This window comes from Saccostrea cucullata, unplaced genomic scaffold, assembly GCF_032062105.1.
Source record: "Saccostrea cucullata isolate Sc308-1 unplaced genomic scaffold, CSIRO_AGI_Scuc_v1 ctg976, whole genome shotgun sequence".
Taxonomy (NCBI): domain Eukaryota; kingdom Metazoa; phylum Mollusca; class Bivalvia; order Ostreida; family Ostreidae; genus Saccostrea; species Saccostrea cuccullata.
Window position 1 is genome coordinate 97,475 of NW_026940386.1, and position 22,097 is coordinate 119,571.

At 32.1% G+C, this 22,097-nt stretch overlaps 1 protein-coding gene across 1 annotated transcript; it reads right to left on the minus strand.

Moving 5' to 3' along the window:
* Positions 1 to 8,564: 8,564 nt before the first annotated feature.
* Positions 8,565 to 15,229, minus strand: LOC134255320 (multiple epidermal growth factor-like domains protein 10). The gene is made up of 7 exons (XM_062737845.1): positions 15,166 to 15,229; positions 11,914 to 12,165; positions 11,106 to 11,220; positions 10,302 to 10,468; positions 9,970 to 10,104; positions 9,052 to 9,212; positions 8,565 to 8,750 (listed from the first exon to the last, which is right to left on the minus strand). Exons 1-7 carry the CDS (start codon positions 15,227 to 15,229, stop codon positions 8,565 to 8,567), a joined length of 1,080 nt encoding a protein of 359 aa, XP_062593829.1.
* Positions 15,230 to 22,097: the final 6,868 nt, after the last annotated feature.

Consider the following 22,097-nt stretch of genomic DNA (forward strand, 5'->3'; position numbering starts at 1 on the left):
GGGGCTTCATATTTTAATGACTTTGACGCAGACAACAATGTGTTAATTCAAGAATACCGCTAAGAAATTATTCCATACATAATACATTGAACGGATATATGTAGCGCTAATTTATGATTACGCCAACAACTCCATACACAGTGATTACGCTTAATTTTGAATAGTCCAGATTATGTACAGGTACAGTATTACCTAGTTCTCAATGCCGCTCTTTTCTTCTGAAACCTTTTGATGGGTCTGCAAATGATATAAAAAGCAAAACAAAATGCCTTCTGTAGGACCAAGATGCTAATGTAACAAACACTTAGATACCTTATATAGGGTCTCGATGCTTATTTCCCCTCCGTATGAAACCAAGTAATGCAGTGATGCGTGTAAACGCGACATTTTGGGATATAGGTGGGTGAGGTGCTTGAAGCCCAATAGAATTTAATTTTCAATTTTAAACAATATTTTAGTATTTACGAGGGTTGATCAAAAAGTAATGAAACAGTATCATTTTTTTTAGATTTGACTTCATATTATCAAATATAACATACCAAAAGATTTTCATATGATGACCGTCAAGCAAAAACTACCCTTAAGTGAAAATTTTGACATTTTGAGTTGTTCAGTGATCCTGATAGACAATTTTCTCCTCTTTCAAATGATATATAACATGTAGTTGTTCAAAGACTTAAATTTAGTGAAATTTTTCAAATAAAAAGTACAAATTCTTCGTTATGACGCCGTGTTTTATCGGACAACGTCCTTTTTTTTTTGTTCTACATTTCCATGGTTTCACTGTAAAAACTGCACAAGAAAAATCACCTCAGACAACAAATGACATTACATAAGGGATTTTTATTTAATTATATTGTTATTGTCACCTTTTATGATCGATAATTTTAGCATTTTAGAAGAAATGTCAGGTTTTTATCCCCCTTTTGCAATCATTTTTGTCAGTTTATTTTTCTTTTTAGGGGAGGAGGTTTATTGTTTATATGGTCTATGCTCGTAAAATCTCGACGGAAAACTCAGATTCAACTAATACTAATTAAAGACTTTTATGCCACCCACCCCACCCCCCCCCCCCAAAAAAAAAAAAGAAAGAAAGAAATACATGTACACGTACACAGTTCAGATCAGATAGTTTGAATGTTCTTTTGTTTCAGAATTTTTTTTTCTCGTCATTTTATGATTAAACAATTTGAACAATTTCATGATCATGGTATGTCGAGTCGACATATGAATGAAAGTAACTGTTGCGAATTGATAATACATGAACGTTAATTGTGGATATCTAAAATTATAAGACCACAGAAAAACTTTCCTGTGTCTCGTGTATACGAATTTAAATAAATTCGGAATACGGAAATTATGTCTGCTAATAAGGGGTTTTCTGATAAAAAACGGTCCTATCAATTTCCAGAGAAGAAGATTGGTTGTATATATGTACTGTTTAATGTCCCTATCGAGAATGTTTCACTAATGTGGAGACACCACTGCTTTCCGGTGGAGAAAATTTTGCATTAGAGTAGGGTGGTGTAATTTCGACCGATTATTTTGTTGTACTTAAGAGTTGTTAAAGTATGTCACTGTTATGTTATGCTTCAACTTTTACTGGATCCTTTTACCTTCCAAATACCTTTTATCTTTCAGATTACATCGATTTTGTAAATATTTTTGGTCAGAATATGAAATAAATGCGTTCGATTTACAAGATATGTGTGTTGGGTAATTTCGACCGCACACGGGGTATTTTTGACCGATGAGCCATACAAAGGAAATAATTGGCGTCAGCTCTAATATATCAAAAAAAAAACTGAATTTAAATTTTTCTGCTATACAGCATAAAAGATCGAGTAAAAATATTGACCAAAAAATGAGAATTTTCAAAATGTACTTAATTCGAAGACATCGAGTGCACCAGATATGTCTATGACGCTGATTTGCTACTATATTGGTTAAGGCATGCTACACGTGTACAAATGTAAATGTGCATGCATCTAAACCGCATTTAAATAAAACGAATGATTTTTCACTATTGTAATACTAGTTGCTACCAGGTATTAATGTACATAATTCTTGTCCTGATATTTTTTTTCGGACGGTCATGAATTCTTTCTGGTGACAGATAGTAAATTGCGTCATTTTACATTGGTCGAAGTTACCCACTGACGCCGTATTCATGTACGGATAACTTCGACCGATTTATGTTCAGCTGATTTGCAATTTAATTAGTAAAAAACTAATTACTATAAATTAAAAAGGTATAAAGAACTATATGCGGTATATTGCATATATTTGCCCCTCACAAAAGTCAAATTTTGAAAACTTTCTGAAATGTGCTGAATTCAATAAATTGTATGACAAATATAAATTCACAGAAAATATTATAGTGTCAAAGTAGTGTATTCACAATTTTTGTTTTTATGACGTCACAAACTAGTCCGATTTTATATCCTTTTTCAGAAAGAGGACAAAATGGACAAATTTTCAACAATTTTAGCTTTAAAATTTATAGAGCGCAAGTTTGTTCAGGAACAATATTGACATATTTCATTGATATTATCTTTCTACACATTATATCAAAATATTGATCCTGAACACTCATGCGCTCGGTGACTTTTACTCAAAATATCGACGAAATATGTACATTTTTCTGTAAAATTCACAAAAAACTTAAATTTACGTCATGTTTGTGACGTCATTACGTACATATGGCGTCATTGATTATGAAAATATTCAGTGCTTTGTAGTCAGCGTATACTCCCCTGTTTAAGAACTTAATTAAATATATCTCCATCAAAGTTTGATTTGGGGGGCAAATATTGGTTTTTACCGAATAAAGTTCTTTCATTTATAAAATAATATTTGATAAATGTCATGTCAGGGATATCCATTGATTGTCTTTCCATACAAGATTTTTCTGACGCGATAGTTTGCCGCAGTGGCAAAAGATACCCGGTATATACTCGTCTGTAATTTTTCGTGTGATAAACCTTAGTATTTTTTGATGATAATTATCAATAACGATCTTAATAAAGCTCATGGAAATAAAATTATATTGGACACAATATATTTAAAATACGTTTTCTTTCTGCATAATATACATGTATATACACAATTATACGCCATTAACAAAATATATAAAGGTATTTATTAACGGTCGAAATTAACGAGGTGGACGAAATTACACCACCCTACCCTATACTCTGTCCTTAGGGCCATTGAGCAGGTAGGGATCTTTTTCGTGCCAGCGCCTGAGTACTGCGACACGGGGCCTCGGTTTATACGGTCTCATCCGAAGGACCGGCCTCCACGTCCCGCGGTGGGATTCGAACCCGCGACGAGAGAGAAAGTACATCATTTCACACATAAATTAAATCAAGGCGTTCGTCGAAAATACTTTCTGTCCTTGTAGGTTTTTTTTCCAAATGAATTTATTGTATTTTGGAGCAGTTTGAGGAACAGATTCGATTGTATCTTTCTATTATAATCTCACTCAAATGGCATGAAGAGCTTTATCAAAGTAATTGTCATCTCTGACACTGCATTAAAGATGCATATAATACACATTGCTGCAATATAATTTATACCCACTAAAACTTTAAATATAGTACTGAACTTCCAGCGATTGGAAGGATACCCCCCTCCTTTCTTATGTTCTGATAATGCGCATTTGTCGTTCCTCGTGGTGGAAAGCAAGTTCACAAATCGTTATTTAATTCTCTCCGTCTCTATATATTTTACTTATTAAAGGGATTCCAACATCCACCACCTTTTATCAATGTACAGGGCTTGCATAGGAAGTAAAATTTTTGACAGATAGCAAGTCTCCATGATGAAAAAAATGTCTCTTTTAGGTAAAATATTTATTATTTGAAATAATTGACCATGTGTTTTTTTCCTGCTTAATTGTAGACAACAATTTTTCTAAAATTAAGACAATTAAAACATTACCTACATGCGTATTTGTTTCAGCTATGCATATAAAAATGCATTAGCAGGAGTGAATTCGTAATTTTGCAGTGTGGCTAGGGTCCATATTTTTTTTAATAAAAGAAAGATATTTATCAGGATGAAAATTCCGCACGGGATAAAATTTTTAAAACGTAAAATTTAGAGGGAGGGGGTAATGGCTGCTTTCTCTTTTATGCACGCGTTTCGTGCATCTGGCGTGACATTAGGTGTTTATATTGAAAATAAATGATAAATGAAGCATTGTCCCATGGACACTTTTAAATAACACCTGATTTCGCCTAGAATCTAAAAGTTTCCCTGAAATACACCTTCGAAAACAATGACCAAAATATACGATCCTCGCACATAAATTCTGGACATAAATGCTGATCGATCTCTAGTGACGTGAGACAGTTCGTGCAAAAATCATTGAAACAATTCCTTTTGTGTGTGTGTGAGAGAGAGAGAAGGAGAGAGAGCATTATACTAATAGTATGTACATGTACTAAGCATACTATACATGCCCAGATATGTAGGTTAGCTACAGAACTGTAGCTCTCCGAAAAAAAAAATATTTTTACAGCCCGGTCTGTCAATTTATTTCGGAGATCTAGCTTCAGTTCTGCAGTTAACTGCAGGTCAACTTGTCATACATGTACAATGTACATGCACGTGGAGTGGAATCGAAAGCTCATAAGAATAGTCCCGTGCATAATGCACCTGTCGTAAATCTGTTGAGTGGGGTGCAACGGGTTGTAAAAACAGCCTTGAATATGTTGTTAATCCCACTGCGTGTCTACTTTCTGCTGGCTTCCCCCCCCCCACCCCCCCACGAAATAGGATTTTCGAGTTTGGACATTTTGCTTGTAAACTTTTCAGGTAAATTAATTTTTTCTCTCTGGCTGCCCCCTTTAAAAAACGATGCTAGGTCATTGTACACTTGTGTAATTGTGGTTTGATTGGTTGATTAAATGACACATTAAAAAATTAATATCGTAATTATATAGAGTTACGTATAATAGCCCCAAGCTAAATATTTCATCAGTTTCAAGTTAATTTAATTTCTATAACCAAGGTATAAGTTGCTTATACCCAAGGTATAAGTTGCTTATACCCACCCCAAACCATGTAGTACTAGGATACAAAATAATTTAGATATTAAATGATTTTATTTTTATGATAATTTCTCAACTTTTCCTAAAACATGTAGGCTGTATTCGATTCAGAATGTTGCATTGTTATTCCAACATATTAAAAAAAATATCAATTTGTTTTTTTTAACTCATTTTAGCAAATATTTTATAGAATGAATAATTAACAATTGGTACTTTCCCCTCTAAAAGCAGAAACATGCAAATAAGATATACACAGATACCGAAAAATCTTCAAAGGAAGTGGTGAATACTGAACGTTTCCTGTTGCCTGGTAACAGTAAATACATGTAAGTATAATGCAGGTTACTTCGGAACCCTTCGTTTGCGGTATTTGTACATGTAGATTATTTCAGACTCATAGGAAGCGATTTATTTTTTTAAAAAACTTTTTTAGGGGGGGGGGTGTTCTTGACAAGGAATAAGAAAGAAAACAAAACGAACTTTTTTATTTGTCATAGTCAAGTATATTTTTCCTGCCAAATTGTACTGAGGGCTGTGTTATCCAACTTCTATCTGTGACCTGCCTCCCCATTTCTTCAAGCTTGTTTTTGATTTTTGGTACATAACGCTGTTTAGTTTGCAATAAACTTACACACCTTTGTATGAAATCCAAGGCCTTGGCTTTACACTTTGTTTAGTTTTTTTAAAATTCTTTTTATCATAAATATAGAAAATTATCAATAAATAGTAACGAAAATAATGTTGAATAAGAGTAGATCTATATTTATTCTTTGTTGCTGCTCGAGTCTTAAGACAGTATGCGATTTCTCTCCCATATTTGTGTTTTAGAAGTAAAAAGAAAATTTTCCTCGAAAATGAAAAAAAAATAAAGGCGAAGATCGTGGTAATTCGCTACTTCAAAGGATTTTCTCCTTCAGTTTCCTGTAAATCATGCATTTTTTTCATACTAAACAGTGGACTTTAATAATTATACTTACGACTTCTCATTATGTTGTTTAGTATAAGCATTTACTGTATGAAGAAATATTATAATTAATGATGCGTCCTTCGCACTGCATTTATTTGCAAAATTCGACAAACATTTATGACGTCAACTTTAGCGCTCGTTTTCTCGATAACGTCATAATGCACATAAGGATGATTTTCGCTTGACGGTCATCATATATAAATCAAATTAGAATTGAAATTTTCATTAAATGATGTTAAATTGAATTTATTTTTAATTGTTTAAAACAAAAACAATATTGGGTGTTGCCGCGTCACAACTTTATTTTTAAATGAAAAAACAAACCATATCAAAAAGCATTTTTAAAAAAGCGATTAATCACCCAATATTTTAAAACACGACATTTAAGTCATTTCCAGTGTTTTGTTTAAAATCAAATGACGTACGCTGTTATAACGCACTGTAAAATTACGCACTTGATAAAAAAAATCAAAGTGCGTTAAATTTGGGACCAAGCTAACGCACTTCAAATGAAAAAAAAAATGTTTAAAGTGCGTTAATATCGACCATATCGAAAAAGAACATGTTAAGCTTGATCAATGTTCTCACAAATAATCGGTATGATAATTAATTGATCATGGTTGGATATCTTTTTTTATGATGTGGTCACTTCATGACATGAGATATTGAATATCTAAATATAGTAGGTTTTGATAATAGCTATAAAAGGAAAATGGGTCTTTTAGAAAAAAAAATAGAGAGATAATTTTTTAATATCATTATTTTGTTTCTGTTTAAAAATTTTAGTCTGTAATAGGCAGATGTAAAAGGGGGTGGAAGTGGGGGGCTAAAAGTGACCGACTAAAAGCCTTAAATTTATCTTAAGAAAAAAGGGCAATTTGATTTTTCAAAACTATGAGAGTTCTTTCTCTCTCATACATTTTACTGTACTTACATTTTTTTTAGTTTTCATCTGATTTAAGTTGACTCATTTATGGAAAGTTTTCAACGTCATACCACTATAAATGCATATTATACATACATGTACATATACATGTTTTGAGTATAGCATAGGCATCAAAACCGGGCAAAGGGCAAGAGGCCCCCACTTATTTTTGAAAGATATTCATCATATAAGCATTGAAAATACGGCTTTCTCTTTTTAGGGTTTATTACTCCCCTCTCCCGTTTTATTTGTTACCGACGCCTATGCATTGGAATGATAAAAATTTGGACTGATAGATCTTCTATCTGACTTCTCCTCCTCTCGACGGGAGTAAATCAATGCATAAGTGTTTTGAAAGAAAAATCACAAATAAAATATTTCCATTACTAAAATCTTAATCCAGAATTTTTTTTTTTTTTTTTTTTTTTTTGGTTTTACATATTTTTCAAAGTGCGTCAAGTGTCTCCATGATAAAATATATTGATGTAAACTCTTAACTCACTTTGAAAAATGTTTTCAAAGTGCGTAGAGTTGGTCCCAAATTTAACGCAGTTTGATTTTTTTTTTCAAAGTGCGTTGATTTTGTCCAAATTTTAACGCACTTTGAAAAAAAAATTTCAAAGTGCGTAAATTTTTCAAAGTGTGTTGCCACATAACGTAATTGCTATTCTCAATCATAAATATTGTTGCTTTACTCTAATGCAATGAGCAAAGAAAATGCCAGAATTGAAAAATAAAAAACGCCGAAACGAGCTGTCCAGAGAAATCGCCATTCGAGACGGTAACGATAATGAATTAGATTCACAGAGGAAAATATGTAAACAAGAGACATGTTTATAGATTGTTTCAGCGATTTTGGGCGGTTTCTCGGTCATCAAATACTCAGCAGAGGACGATAAGACGGAAAGATCGGAGGGAAGCGTTCATTGGTGTCTGATGTTGTCAAAAAAATCCCAAAGACTATTAGAGCGATATGTGGCAATAGGTTCAATATATTTAATAACAGGGACGGTAGTTGCAACAATGGTTTATATGGATGTTATCCAAATAAATAATACCTTTATGAAATAACAATGTCTGATTAAACAAACAAAAACAGTATGGGATTGATGATGAACGAAGGTTTGAGTTCCTTATTGACGATATTTATGTAGTTTTCAAAGAGCAGATCTTCAAACAAACTATTGAAATTCCATTGGGATCTATTCGACCCAAGGTCTGTTCAACAGAGCGCATTTTTGCGAGGGCTACCAATATTCCTTTTATACCTCCAATAGAAATGTTCGTGAGAGCTCGCTTTGTAGAACAGGCCTCTGCGTTTATATTTTTTTTTATATTTCCATGAAGCAGAATATATACCGAAAATGTTTCTTTACTTCTTACATCTTACTGTACAATTTTAGAGGTTAATTACTCTTATAACTGTAAACAATTATATCTACTCGTGCCGTTATTAAGCGATTTGTACCAATATGTCGGCATATCTGAGATACACATGTACTTATGCTAAACTTTTCATTTTGTGTTTTCAGCTTACGACACCCATACGTAGTCTGATAGCCATGTGTATTCTTCTGGTTTACGGTATGCTTAACATATACATATATAAGGTTTATATATTTTTCACACCTTGGCCAGTGTTCGACGATTCTCGTTCTATAATAATTCCATTTAGGACCTGTCCAATTCCCTTTACATCCTTCAGGACAGACGCCCGTTGACCGATCACAAATCGTCCCAGACAAACATTCTCCACAAGTACTCTCACAATTAAACTCATAAAAGCCATCAGCGCAAACTGAAAATATTGTATATTTGGTTATAATAACAATACTTTGTTAAATAAACGTTTTCTTGATTAATTTTTGTTAACAAGAGGACGATATTTTCATGTGACACACTGAGTAGAAAGTTTAGATCAAGAAGCACATATTAGCTATTTAAGAAATAATAGTTAACTTTAAGTTAAATTTGTTAAGTTAACCTACACTACTGGTGAAATACACTTTACACGTTACTTACTAATCTTTGGGGGGTAATATATAAAACCGTCAACGACTTTGATGCAAATGTGTCAATAGATATTGCTTATAACCTACAATAACGTTGTTCCAATAGGACTTCCCGTTACATTTTGATCCATTCCATTGTTTTTGACATCCGGTCGGACAAATCCCCGTAACTTTATTGCATGAGGCTAGAAGTGAACACTTGCCACACACATGTTCACAATCAGGTCCGTAATACCCATCCTTGCAATCTATATCAAAACGAAGTTTGAAAATTGTGTTTAATAAACTCTACAGATATTAATATTTAAAGTTATAGAGGTTTCTTACTAACTGATACGTTGTAAGGTGTAAAAAAATGGAATAAAAAGGTCATTTATTCTTCTTCTTAAAAAACGAAATTTCTATTGATGATTATTATAAAAAGGCAATTTTCGGGAAAAAAAAACATATTCATTTTTGACAAAAGAAATAAAAAATACTTTAGCTATGATGGAACCAATTTTTCTTTACAGCCCTTTGTGGTTTCGTATCAAGTTTTTGTCATATATTCTTTTGTATAAAAAAAGACTGCAACAACTAACAAATTAAAATTTTAAGAAATAATCGCCGCCTTTTGAAAATTAAGCCATTTATATAAGATTCTTTTCAAAGATTTTCTTACGTATTCATGATCAATTCGAAAAAAATCTAAAATCTTTTTTTTTTATTTGGTTGACAGTAATTAATTAAACAAATATATTCTCTCAATTATTATGTCGATTTTGTTATAATTCTGATTAGGAGTGCGGAGTCAATTCTGAAATTAGGGAAAACAATCGATCATCAGTCTACATGTAATACCAGTGTTAACTGGAAAAAGAAAGCGTAAATAAAGAAAGGTTTTACAAGTGGCAAGGCACATACTGTATAATATGGTGCTTTATATTTCCACTACGTTTTTGTTATTCTAATTTTAAAAATTGTTGCTATAAGTTGTTTTTATATTTTTTTCCAAGAATCACATACCATTACATTGTGAACCACTCCAATGATCATCGCATCCTTCCTGACATATCCCTGTTATAATGTGACAGTCCGTCCCTGTTTTACAATGACCACATCTCTCTGTGCAATTGATACCATAAAAACCACTGTCACACACTTAGAAATAAAAAAAAATAATTAAAAAAAAATAATCAAACATAATGAAAGGGGGAAATGTTATAAATCATTTCTAAAAAGCAATTTAGTGTCAAATTAGAAATGTTATTTTATTTTTATTTAACTTAAAATCACTGATTTCCGATAGAAGCAGGTAAAATATTTAATATGTCATTTAAAATAATGCCAGTTCTTACCGTCACAATGTAATCCTCCCCAGCGATATAGACAGCCCTCGGGACAGATACCTGTGGTGTTGTTACAGATTGTCCCAGTTTTACAGTTACCAAACATGAGTTCACAGTTATAGCCATAATAACCATCTACACAGACTGCAATATAAAGTACTTCAGCATATTCATGTCTGGCCAACAAATATATGTTTGCAGATTAGAAAAATATCAATTCTTCATACATTGCACACAAATAAAACGTTGTCTTTTGAGCATAATGATTACAGTTTTACACTGTATATAATTAGAGTCATTGGGTAATCGTCAAATCTGCATAATTTCAGACTTTTGCAAGGAGCGCTGACTTTTTTTCTGTTAACAGCTTACTTTTACACTAGAACAATGTATGGAAGATATCTCATGATATAAATCTTAAGCTTAATATTTCATTCAACGAAAATAATGTTTTTTTTTTCCAAAGCAGAAATAAGCTGTCCTTAAAAGAAAAGCGACAACAACCCTATCCTCAACTCTTGGCCTCCCCATGTTAGTACCCCTACAAAAATTAGGCCTACTACCTATGACCACAAGAAAGGTTTCTTATCTATTATATATAGCAATATATCCGATAATATTTCATTGCAAAAAATAACACGCAAAATAAAAACCGTACTTATCTACCCCCTTTTCTCAAAATTTTCAACATGCGAAAAAAAACCCGGATATACGGTATGTATCTCCATACATTACAAAGTATTCGGTCTACTTTAAAAGTCAGTGCTTCTAGCAAGAGTATCAATATACTTACCTGAACAATCAAGTTGTTACATAAATTGTTCTCTACAGCCATATTTGCAGGATCCATCAAAAGCATCACACTCATTATTCTTACAATTTACTGGGCATAATGAACAGTTTTCTCCATAGTGTTGAGATTTACATCCTGCATATAGGTAATTAATCATTAAATACAAATAAAATGTAAATTACAATTGATATGAATTCATGGGAATATTTATTTTTTTAAGACTTCTGTTTTTGGCGTGACGATTGGGTAAATTATATATCATACAATAAAATATGATGTTTAGGATAAAGCAAAAATTTAAATTAAAAAAAAAAACTACTGTAATTGACTAGGTCGTACAACTTTTTTCAATATCGAACCCAGCTCGCCACCTAAAGCTATTAAAGCAATGCCTGTGGAAGAAAACAAGTAGTCTGAGAGTATTGCATACGCAATACATGTCCCCTACCGTGTTCCCCTTTCCTCCTTAGGATACAATCTCGTTTGGAACTTTAAATTTTGTGCATAAGAAATCAAATTATGAAAAATTAAAAATGCCATAATTCCGTTAAAATCCAAGGAAGGGGAAAGAAATTCAAACTTGATCTGTAACTCATCAAGTTAGACTTTTATGCAAAAAAATCAGCTCAATATCTACAAGCATTTAAAAAAGGTGCGAAAAAAACAAGATGGAGAGACAGACAGACAGACAGACAGACAGGAGGACGGATAGAAGAACTCGCACACTCAGAGAGAACATATAGTCCCCTCTGGTTTTACCGGTGTTGGGCTATTAAACTGTTTCAAAACTTAATGAACATGAATTGCTCGTTTCCAAACAGTACGTACCAAAAACCATAACTTCACAAATCTCAATGGTAGCAAATAGCGGTGCATATCCCACACAGCTAGTCTCTAGTGGAGGATTCTTTGAATTAAATAAAACTATTCCTCGAGTCACTCTATTGACGGTCTCATTCATCACCTGTTTGGGACAGGAAGACGGATCATGAACAAAAACCATTTCTCCCATAGAAGATGGTGGTATGTATGTTGTTTCATTGAACACAAATACTGAAAATCCAGTATGGCGATTTACAGCTGAAATTGTAGAAAATAAAGCATAAGGAAACAAACACACATTACTTAAATTATTCCTCTTGACAATGTTAATCAAAAGGTTATTGTTAAACATTAAGTCTTCACGTCTAGTATTTTATTTGTTTAAAAATAGCCCTTGGATTCTAAGACTCTTGTTTTTTAAACCTACCTTTGACTTCAACAATAGAAATGCATTTTGAACTTAAGTCTGGTTTCAATATTTTCATATGAATTTTAACTTTTAAAAAGAAATTTTGATTAAAAAAATAAATCAGAATTCTCTGGCGGATAAGATGTAGATTCTCATAAACTTTATAATCTTTCATTATAAGGACATTAAAGCTTTAAAATGAAGAAATATATGGTTTTTCTATCGTCAACTTCCCTCAGCTAAGTAATAATTTCCCACTATTGCATGTATAGGATTTTAACACCCCACATACTGTATAGGGGATTAATTTCACGGGTTGTAATTTTCACGTTTTCTCCTCATCTGACATGATCGCGGTTTCTTAAATTCGCGGAATTGGTACATGTATATAATAAAAGTTACCTCTCCTATTACGATGAGTGCATACATAGACAACCCCATGATTTTCAGAACGCGGCGAAAAAACCACTGGACGGTAATAAATGAGTTAATGAGCAGGTCGACAAAATAGTATCCTTCCACATCTTCAGTAAGTTCGATAGTTATTTGAATGAATTTTTAAAACCAAAATGTCGATACAACTAATATGCATGATAATACAGGTAACAAATACCCTTTACTCTTGGTCCACGTGTTTTGATTGATGAAACATATAGCGTTGGCTATTAAAACATTTTTTTAACAAATTCAGGTTATTATCGGCATGTTTGATAATTATAATAGAATGATTGAATGACAAGTACTACTCGTAATTACTGAAGTGATTATGTACTGCCTGGACGTATATAAACCTATGTTAGCGTAGTTTATGCTCAAATTTCCAAATAAAACATGGAGATAATTGAATATTTATTCACTGTTTCTTGAATTCACGGATTTATTTACACAGTGAATAAAGCGAATATTAACACTGCGAGTTATTTCCCCCCTACACAGTATTAGATACTTGTATGTCTCTCGTAAAATAATATAAAGAATGTTTAGGACATTCTATACTGGTACTCATATAGCCTGATTCAAACTTGCAAATAAAAGTGTGAGGTCATTTACAGTCTACTAACCAACTAACTATATTGTGACTAACATAGCTTTAAAAAATCAGACACAAAAAACTGTATTTAGTCCGAAAACAATACGAACACTTCAAGAAACCCGTCATATTTTACGGAAATAAACTTGTTTTCATACTGGTACTTCCTATTCCTTATCAAAGAACTTCCAAAAGACTTTCATATCATGTGGAAAAATTATTGTCAATGAGCATACAAACTTGATAACCCCTTTGATGTTTTGGAGGTCCTTGATTGCTCTGCTTCGTATTGTATTGCTCATTTTGACTTTTGAGATAGAATACTGTTTGTTAGCTCTCTATACAATTGATTGATATTTGGAAACTTGTTATTTATGTTTCCACGTACCAATATCGCTATTCCGTAAAATCCATAAAACAATACAAAATAGGAGCAGGGTAAACATGGATCTCCAAAACATCAGAGGTGGGATCAGGTTTCAAGTAGGATTTAGCATTACAACTATATATATTATACTATATATTTTTCATATTTGCCCACATGTAAAAAAACGTAATATTTTTGTTTATTCTTTCACAAAAATATTCAAATTTTAGATATACGTACATTATGATAGTATAAAAATTCAGGGTTTATTTCGAGGAATAAACCATGAACTTATATTAAAAAAAAAAACTCTGGTACAATGTATATTCCATTCTTGATTTTCTAAAAAAAAAAATAAATGAAGGTTACTTATATTTCTGAAGAAAATTTTCAAGTACGCCACATTAGACAACTATTTCAGAGTAAATTTCCACCATGCTGTCTTGTAGTATAAGGGCGTAGTAAAACTACATGTTACGTCACCAAAGTCCATTTCAAGCCTTGCATCAACTGCCTTGTCTGCTTGCCACATGTTATTACTGAAATGGTTAGCACTTACGGATGCTTCACCTCTAAAAGCCAAGTTCTTGGCAAGATTTTCTAAATCAATAAAAAATATCGTACATGTAATTTTTTTTCATTTCTATCATCTTAAGACTAAAGCCTTGAAGTTGTACTTACAATGTATCTGGCAAGCATTTCATCTGAAAAAAATCGGTTTATTTCTAGCTGAAAAATTAAAGGCAAGTATAACGCTATAAATCCTTTTAAAATTATTAAATCGCACGATTATTTTATAAACTATTTTTAAAATAACTCTGGAGATCATGTTCACTTCCTGCATAAACTTCTTTAAAAACACTTATTTAAAGAAATTTTGAAAAAAAAGATTTCTTATGACAAATGGTGGCTTTATTGATCTTGAAAAGAGAAGTCACAAGTATATTTCTTAGAATTAAGACTTCCTTTGGATACTTTCATATATATTTATGATTTATCATGGATTTGCTGTTCTTTATATTTTAAGATTTTCCTATATATCCTTATATACGCAAGAATCATAGTTTGTTGAATTAAATCTTCGCTAACTTGAAATACTTTCTTATTGATATGACCAAAAAATAGGCAATGATGATTCCTCATAAATACCATGACTGATCATGGCTTTTGTGCTCTTGAAAAAATGAGGGGTAATGATTTGAATTTAACTTGAAATTACATCATGTCGAGAAGTCGTAACCTAAATTCAATCTTTTCTGGGCGGGTATTTTTTTTTTGGAGAAGATGTTTGAATGGTTCACCATTTTTTTTCTTTAATACATATATATTCCTCTGAAAGAGACTGAAAGATCGCATTGAAAAATTTAAATGAATCGATTTTATATGCCCTTTTAAATAATAATGAATGTGCTCATTGTATCAAACAAGGATAAAGGTGATGAATATAATTACCTAGACCCTTTGCATTGTTGATAAATGATAATCCAACATAGATAACCTGAAAAACAATACCCATGGCGTCCAGTGCCTTTTATAAACTAAGCTGCTTGGGTGATATAAAAACATTGAAGACTGTATTTTGTTAGGCATTCTTATTCATTTCCTGTTTGACTTCTCTAGAATGTCCCTGAACTGATCATCAACAATAAGTGTTAATTCAAAAATAACTGTTCTTGAAAAGAATTTTTAAAGATATTTCCTTAATTTTATAACTGTATAAACCGAGGCCCCGTGTCGCAGTAGATGCTGGCAGGAAAAAGATCCCTCACTGCTCAAAGGCCCTTGGTGCCGAGCATAAGACAAAATTTGTAGCCCTCCACCGGCAAGTGGTGGCGTCTCAATATGAGTGAAAAATTCTCGAGAGGGACGTTAAACAACATACAATCAATCAATCTTAATTTTATATTCAAATGAATAATTATGACCCTTTCTTGTGTCTGTGGCCTACATACAAGTACAGCTGTCTTGATTTTTGACATTCTCGAAACTAAACAATCTAAGTATACCTTTTTAATAATTAAAATGAGCTATGCTTGCTTTAAAACTGTTCTTCTGATTCTGAGCTAAGCTTTTGCTTAAGGTTGTGTTCCGAATTTCGACGGACGGAATTCCTGATTACTATATATCCTCCTACTTTTCAAGCTGGGGGTATAAATATATGGATATAAATGGACAGTTTCAAGCTCAAAAGCCCTATAAACAATACACAAAAGAATCAGATCAAAACATGAGAGGAGATGGGATCAGGTAGAATGGAGGAGTAAGCATTCCCTGCAGACCGGTCACACTCGCCGTGTGCTCTTTGTCCGGGAATAATGAAAATTCACTGTGTGTATGATATGCAAGATATCAATTTAGAATGTCAATCAGTATTTGACTTAAAGGTCAATTGTATTTGCTGATAATGTATCGACCATAGAATTTACAAAATTATGACTTTAAACATCTCGTCAAAGAAAACATATTCTTCGAAGCACTGTTAAATTGTGCTATAATTGAATCGAGGGAATAAAGGACTAGGCATAAATTTATCTTTTTATCATTGAAATTCATATTTATTTTTGAAAAGCTTAACATCATCATATCTACTTAATATTATTTTAAATTATATGAAACATCATCCATTGTATTGTATTGTATTCAGCTTGGCTTGGATACATTCTTTGACAAGTGATGAACACATGAAATATGTTTATTGCTTGGAGGTCATACAAACATTTCAGTGAAGGTCATTCACACATTTCAAGTTTTGAAAATGGGTATATTCTTTCTATATACACGTATTTTGTAGTTTCTCATAATTTCAGTTTATTCAACAGACTTTGCGTTTAGTTGGTTTCAATTTTAAGAAATTAGGTTCAATTGAAATGCATGTAATTGTGATTTTTGCAAAATTGTGCGTGTATTTGTTTAATGAAATTCCGAATCCATGAAAGCAGCGCCACATTATAATAATAATAAACTAGAGCAAAGCTCGTTGCAAAGCAACGAGTAGGTCTTCCGTCCTGTTTGACCGGAAGTAACTTTCCTTTTAAAAAAAAAGTAACTAAATACAGCCTACTCCGGATATATTGAAATTCAGGGGACCATGCAAATTATTTCAATATATCCGTAATTCAATATAAGCGAAATCGCCATTTTTACAAGTTCAGTCCCGATCTAAAATAAAGAAGAACAAACCCGAACAAATTCATTTTGTCATCGTTTACCTATAACAGTGAACAGATTACATAGAATATGAGTTCTTGAAAGTTTAGATATTTGTTTTATTTCTGTTTCAACTTTTTTTATTTCTGTTTCATTGAAAAGACAATCTTCAACATCATTATTATTCCCCGATCGCATTTATTTACGTTTTGGAGAAAATTCACCGGACTTAACCGGTTGAGTACTTCTGAACGCTGCTTGTATTTCATCATAAGTGTACTCGGGCTTCGTTATTTCGAATTTAGGCATATCAATAGCCATTAAAGTACGTATGTCATTTCAAAGTTATGTTTATTTTTTTATCTCTGGGTGTTACTAAATTACGTTTAGCTGTTTAGTCTCGATATATCCGTATTATACTCGTGGACGTAAAGAATTTAACAGTGAAGAGTTTTATTTCGTTAGAGCATGCAGTATAAAAACACATAAGGTGAAAACTTAATTATTCACACCTTTGTATATCAACTGGTCAATCAGGCATAATTACTATCTCCAACCGTAACGACAGCCGCCAGGGAGTAGTTCAATATAACCGTTATGAAAACAACTCATTATCACCTGTGGGGACCGACCAGTGGCTTCAATATAAGCGAAATTTCAATATATCCGATTTCAATATAACCGTTATTTTGATGCAAAGAATATGAGATGCAAAAACTGGGGATTTATTTCTATTTCAAAATATGTTGAATTTGAAAATAAGCGACTTCAATATAAGTGGAGTAAGCTGTACATCCAAAAATTGTTTACATCCTCCAAATCTATGTTAATTAATGCAAAATAAGCAATTTTTTCCTACTTCCGGTTTGACCGGAAGTAACGACGACGGATGGAACATTGAATTTTATGCTCTCAGTCACAGATTTTACCCCAAAACTTGTCAAGAACGGCAAAAATACGCATTTTCTGGCTACTTCCGGAAGTGACATCATCTGACATTTTTTGACGACGCCATTTGATTCAGCTTGACATTTTGAACAACTTTGCTTCTTTAACATATTATAAATTTTCAATACTTTTTGATATATTAAGGAAAAACATTCGACCCCTATCGGCCCTTAATTATAGGGGCAAGCCCTTTTTTTCGAGATATCATTTGAAAGATAATGTGTTTCTACACTTCTTTTGTTTCATATCTTTTCACAAAATATTTCTAGGTAAAAAGCTATGGAAGAAAAGGTGTCAGAAATTTTGAAATTCCCAATAGGACTATTTTCGGGCCATAGCGAGCGTCGGTGCTTCGTACTTCCGGTGGTTGAGAGATACCAAATACACATCTCCAAAGGTTGCTCTATCAGCACTGAAAATTTCATGCATCAGTGTTAAGCGCATTTTGAGAAAACTGTCGGACAAAATGACCCTCTAAAACTCCTTAAATCGCAGAAAACTCCGAACCGGAAGTGACTTCATCAAATAAAAAAAAAAGCCTTAAGTTCATATAATTTGTCATCAATGCTGAAAGTTTCATGAAAATCTATCGACGCATTTACGAGAAATCGCCTGCACAAAATCGGTAAGAATAATAATAAACAAGCATTCTGAGAGTATTGCATAAGCAATACATGTCCCCTACCGGGTTCCCCTTTTTCCTCAGGATGTCATTTTATAATATGCAAAAGTCATGTCCAAGGTAAAACTGAAAGATTTTCAAGTTGTAAATGCTTTGAAACTAATAAAATAATCCACATTAAGACGAAAATTCAACTCATTTCACCACCCGACCACCGTCTTTTCCTCGCTTCATATTTTTGTCGAAGTTAGCGCAGTTCGAAACCGATCTTAATTAAGCTATTATGAAAATTATTCAAAATGCTATAATTCTGTCAAAAATCAATTAATCGTTGAAACGGAAGACCTTTAAAGGGATTATTTCCTTTACTTTAATGCAAAAAAGTCTATACCTGTTTAGAATAAGGCTTGGATTAAATTGGACACTTCGATGCTAAACTTGTAACAAAAACACGGAAAATTTTTTCCAATGCATTTCCTGACTTGATATTTTTTATAACTCAAAAGTGTCACTAAAGAAAGCTGATACAAAGTAGCATTCATAATCAATATAACAATTTGAATAATAATGATTAAGATTTTTATTTAAAACTTCCTATTAAAATGTTCCACTTTTCTAAACGCTTTTTAACCATCAATTTACTGAAGAAGGAAATTGAGAAAATGACGCCTTCCTTGTTATTTGTGGATTGTTTTGTAAGCTGATTTCAATTTTGGTTCAATTTTTTCAATATAATGTATATTCTGTTTTTAATATCTCTAAGTCATAGAACTCATCAGTATACATATATAAGCAAAATAAATATAATTAAGAACAAATGGAGAGAGTCTGCAGGGGATGGAACCCCGAGTGTCCATCTGTCCTTTTCCCAAACACCAACAATTACAGAATGAACTCTAAATTCTACGTTAATACATGAAAAAGTAACTGAGATACATTAATACATACTAAATTCATACACTTCATGTACATACCTTAAATTGAATTGATTTATTCATTATTTCTTAATTCCATTGTATGGAGAATAAATTTTCCTTAATAATCCAATAAAACATTGACATCATGAAAAGCTGAGTAGGCTTGTACATGTCCATCTTAGGAGACCTGATATAATATGATATTTTTCTCTCTTAAAGATTCATAAACAGGACATTCAAGCAAAAGACAAAATGATATTCATCTTCCATACAGTGGGTACTATAGAATTAACATATTATTCTACTGTTTTTTTTTATCAGTTTTCTGATATTTTCCTGTTTCTGTACTTTGATTATGGGAAGAAAGCCTCCTTCTAGTAATATACGTCTTTTACTTAAAATGAAAAGTTTTGTCAAATATGTATGAATTTGGAAAAATTGTTGTACGCGATGTGATTATACATGTACAAGAAATACTTTGTTGAAAAAAGAATTGCAATCTTGAAAGTAGATATCCAGCACTCATTCCTTGTATAAAGAAATAAAGTGCAGGCCCGAAGGAAATATTTTATATATAGGAAAAATTACTTCCTCCTCCTCGGTTCCAATTCTTATTAACTAGTGTTATGAAAATAAAATAATAAAAAAAACTTGGATCTTCGCTATTGTCTTTCTTTGTGACAAAACATGCGTTTCTAATATCTGCATAAAAAAAGAAATAACAACATGTAATTTTTATATTTAGAATTAATTAAACAACACAACGTAAAAATGGAAGTAAATAAAAACACGTACATAGTCATGTAAAGTCTTGCAAAACTCATTCCTTTAAAGCCGGATGTTACATAAAATCATTGCCATAAAGCACATATTCAAAATTATTATAAACCATGAACTATTTTTATACTCTCTCTAAAACTTTCTAAAGAATTACAAATTGTATATATTTAATAGAAAAAATCTGCTGTTGACTTCAACAGCAGTGACATATTGACTCAGAACTGATGAGAGTTGTAGTCCATGGGCCTCTTGTTTTTCAGACAGTTAAGGAAAAAAGATAATTATTATTATTAAAAAGAATGATGTTAATAAAGTGCACTTAAAAAAAGCTCCTTTTATTTAGAACAGTTATAAGTTATAGAGTAACATTATATACTGTAAAACGATTAAATTTGGCGCATACGTATTTTAGCGCAAACGCAAGTGGAAATACAATGGCGCAAATAAATTTTAACGCTCACACTTGTCATTACATATATAAATGTAATATTAGTTTTTTATCCACGTTGTAAAGCGTTCAAAAATATTTAGAATCTTTAGAGTTAATTTTGTTTCTATCTTTTTCAAAAAAAGAACTGTAACAAGAAAACAATTGCACACACTGTAAACTTGAATACAATGATGAGGAAAAAAATATAAATCAGTTTAGTTCTGCAGATGTTCAATGATTGGGGTGATCTGAATTTACACAATAATCTTTGTATGCTTCCTATTCAATGTACATGTAAGTACTTATAGTTTTGCTGTTCTTGAGCTGAATTCCAAAGATTTCTCCCTATGCATTTCTATGTAAAACTTGCCCACTTTCGACCCACACTAACCACCCTATACTTGAACAAATTTGAATCTACACTGCCTGAGAATGCTTTTTTTTTTAAATAATCGAACTAATCCTGGCTTTGCTGTTCTTGAGCAGATTTTTAAATGTGATTCTTATGTATTTCTATGTAAAAGAAATTGACCCTAGGGGGAGGATGGTGGTCATAATTTGAACAAACGTGTCTTCACGATCCATAAGGTTCTTTCCTACATATAAGACAATAGCAAATAACAGTCTGGTGGTTTTGACAAGATTTTTGAATATGATTTCTATACATACTTATGTAAAACTTTGAACCCTGTTATTGTCCTATCCAAGCATGCAGTCAGAATTTGAACAATGTTGCATTTACACATACCGATGATACTCCAATAATAATATGACTAATAATGCCTTGTTCTTGAGAAGAAATTTTTTAAACATATATCCAATATATTTCTATAATGTTTAATTTTGGCCACCTGTTATATTTCCGCTAAACATCTCGGGTTCATCATCAGAACAAATCTGAATATACATTACTACCTGGAAATTCTTGAGAAGTGATGAAAGAGACACAGTCATTATATATCTATTTTAATCTTTGATCCCTGTTGTGACTCTGTCCTACTCCCAGGGGTCATGATTGGAACAACTGATGATACTTCTATTATAATAAAATTATTTATCATGGTCTTGCTGTTCTTTCCTTTAAATCCCTTTATAAACCTTTTACTCTTTTTTGTGGTACGACTTAGTTATCAGATCCCGATGGATCTGATAATGCAAACTTAAATCTAGAATATATTATAAATCTTTCAGAAAAGTTCCATGTTTTTTTGTGGGTTGTTCCAGAAAAGAAGATTTTAGAAAAATGCCAACAAGATTTAGGAATTTTTAATTACATGTATCTCCCCTCCGAAGAGGATGTAGCACTTCGTGTGAACAACCTTACCCTTCCTTGTTTGGTAAGTTTGATTGAATTGACCTAGTAATTCTTGACAAAACGTCAAAAATATGAAAAGTTTAGACGACACAAAACAGGCAATAGACGGCATCCAACACTACGGGTCAGGTCAGTTAAATATAGGGACTTTTAAGAAATAATAAGATTACTTCTAAATTTTAAAACCCTTTACATTTTATAGTTTTTTTACAAGGAATATAAGAT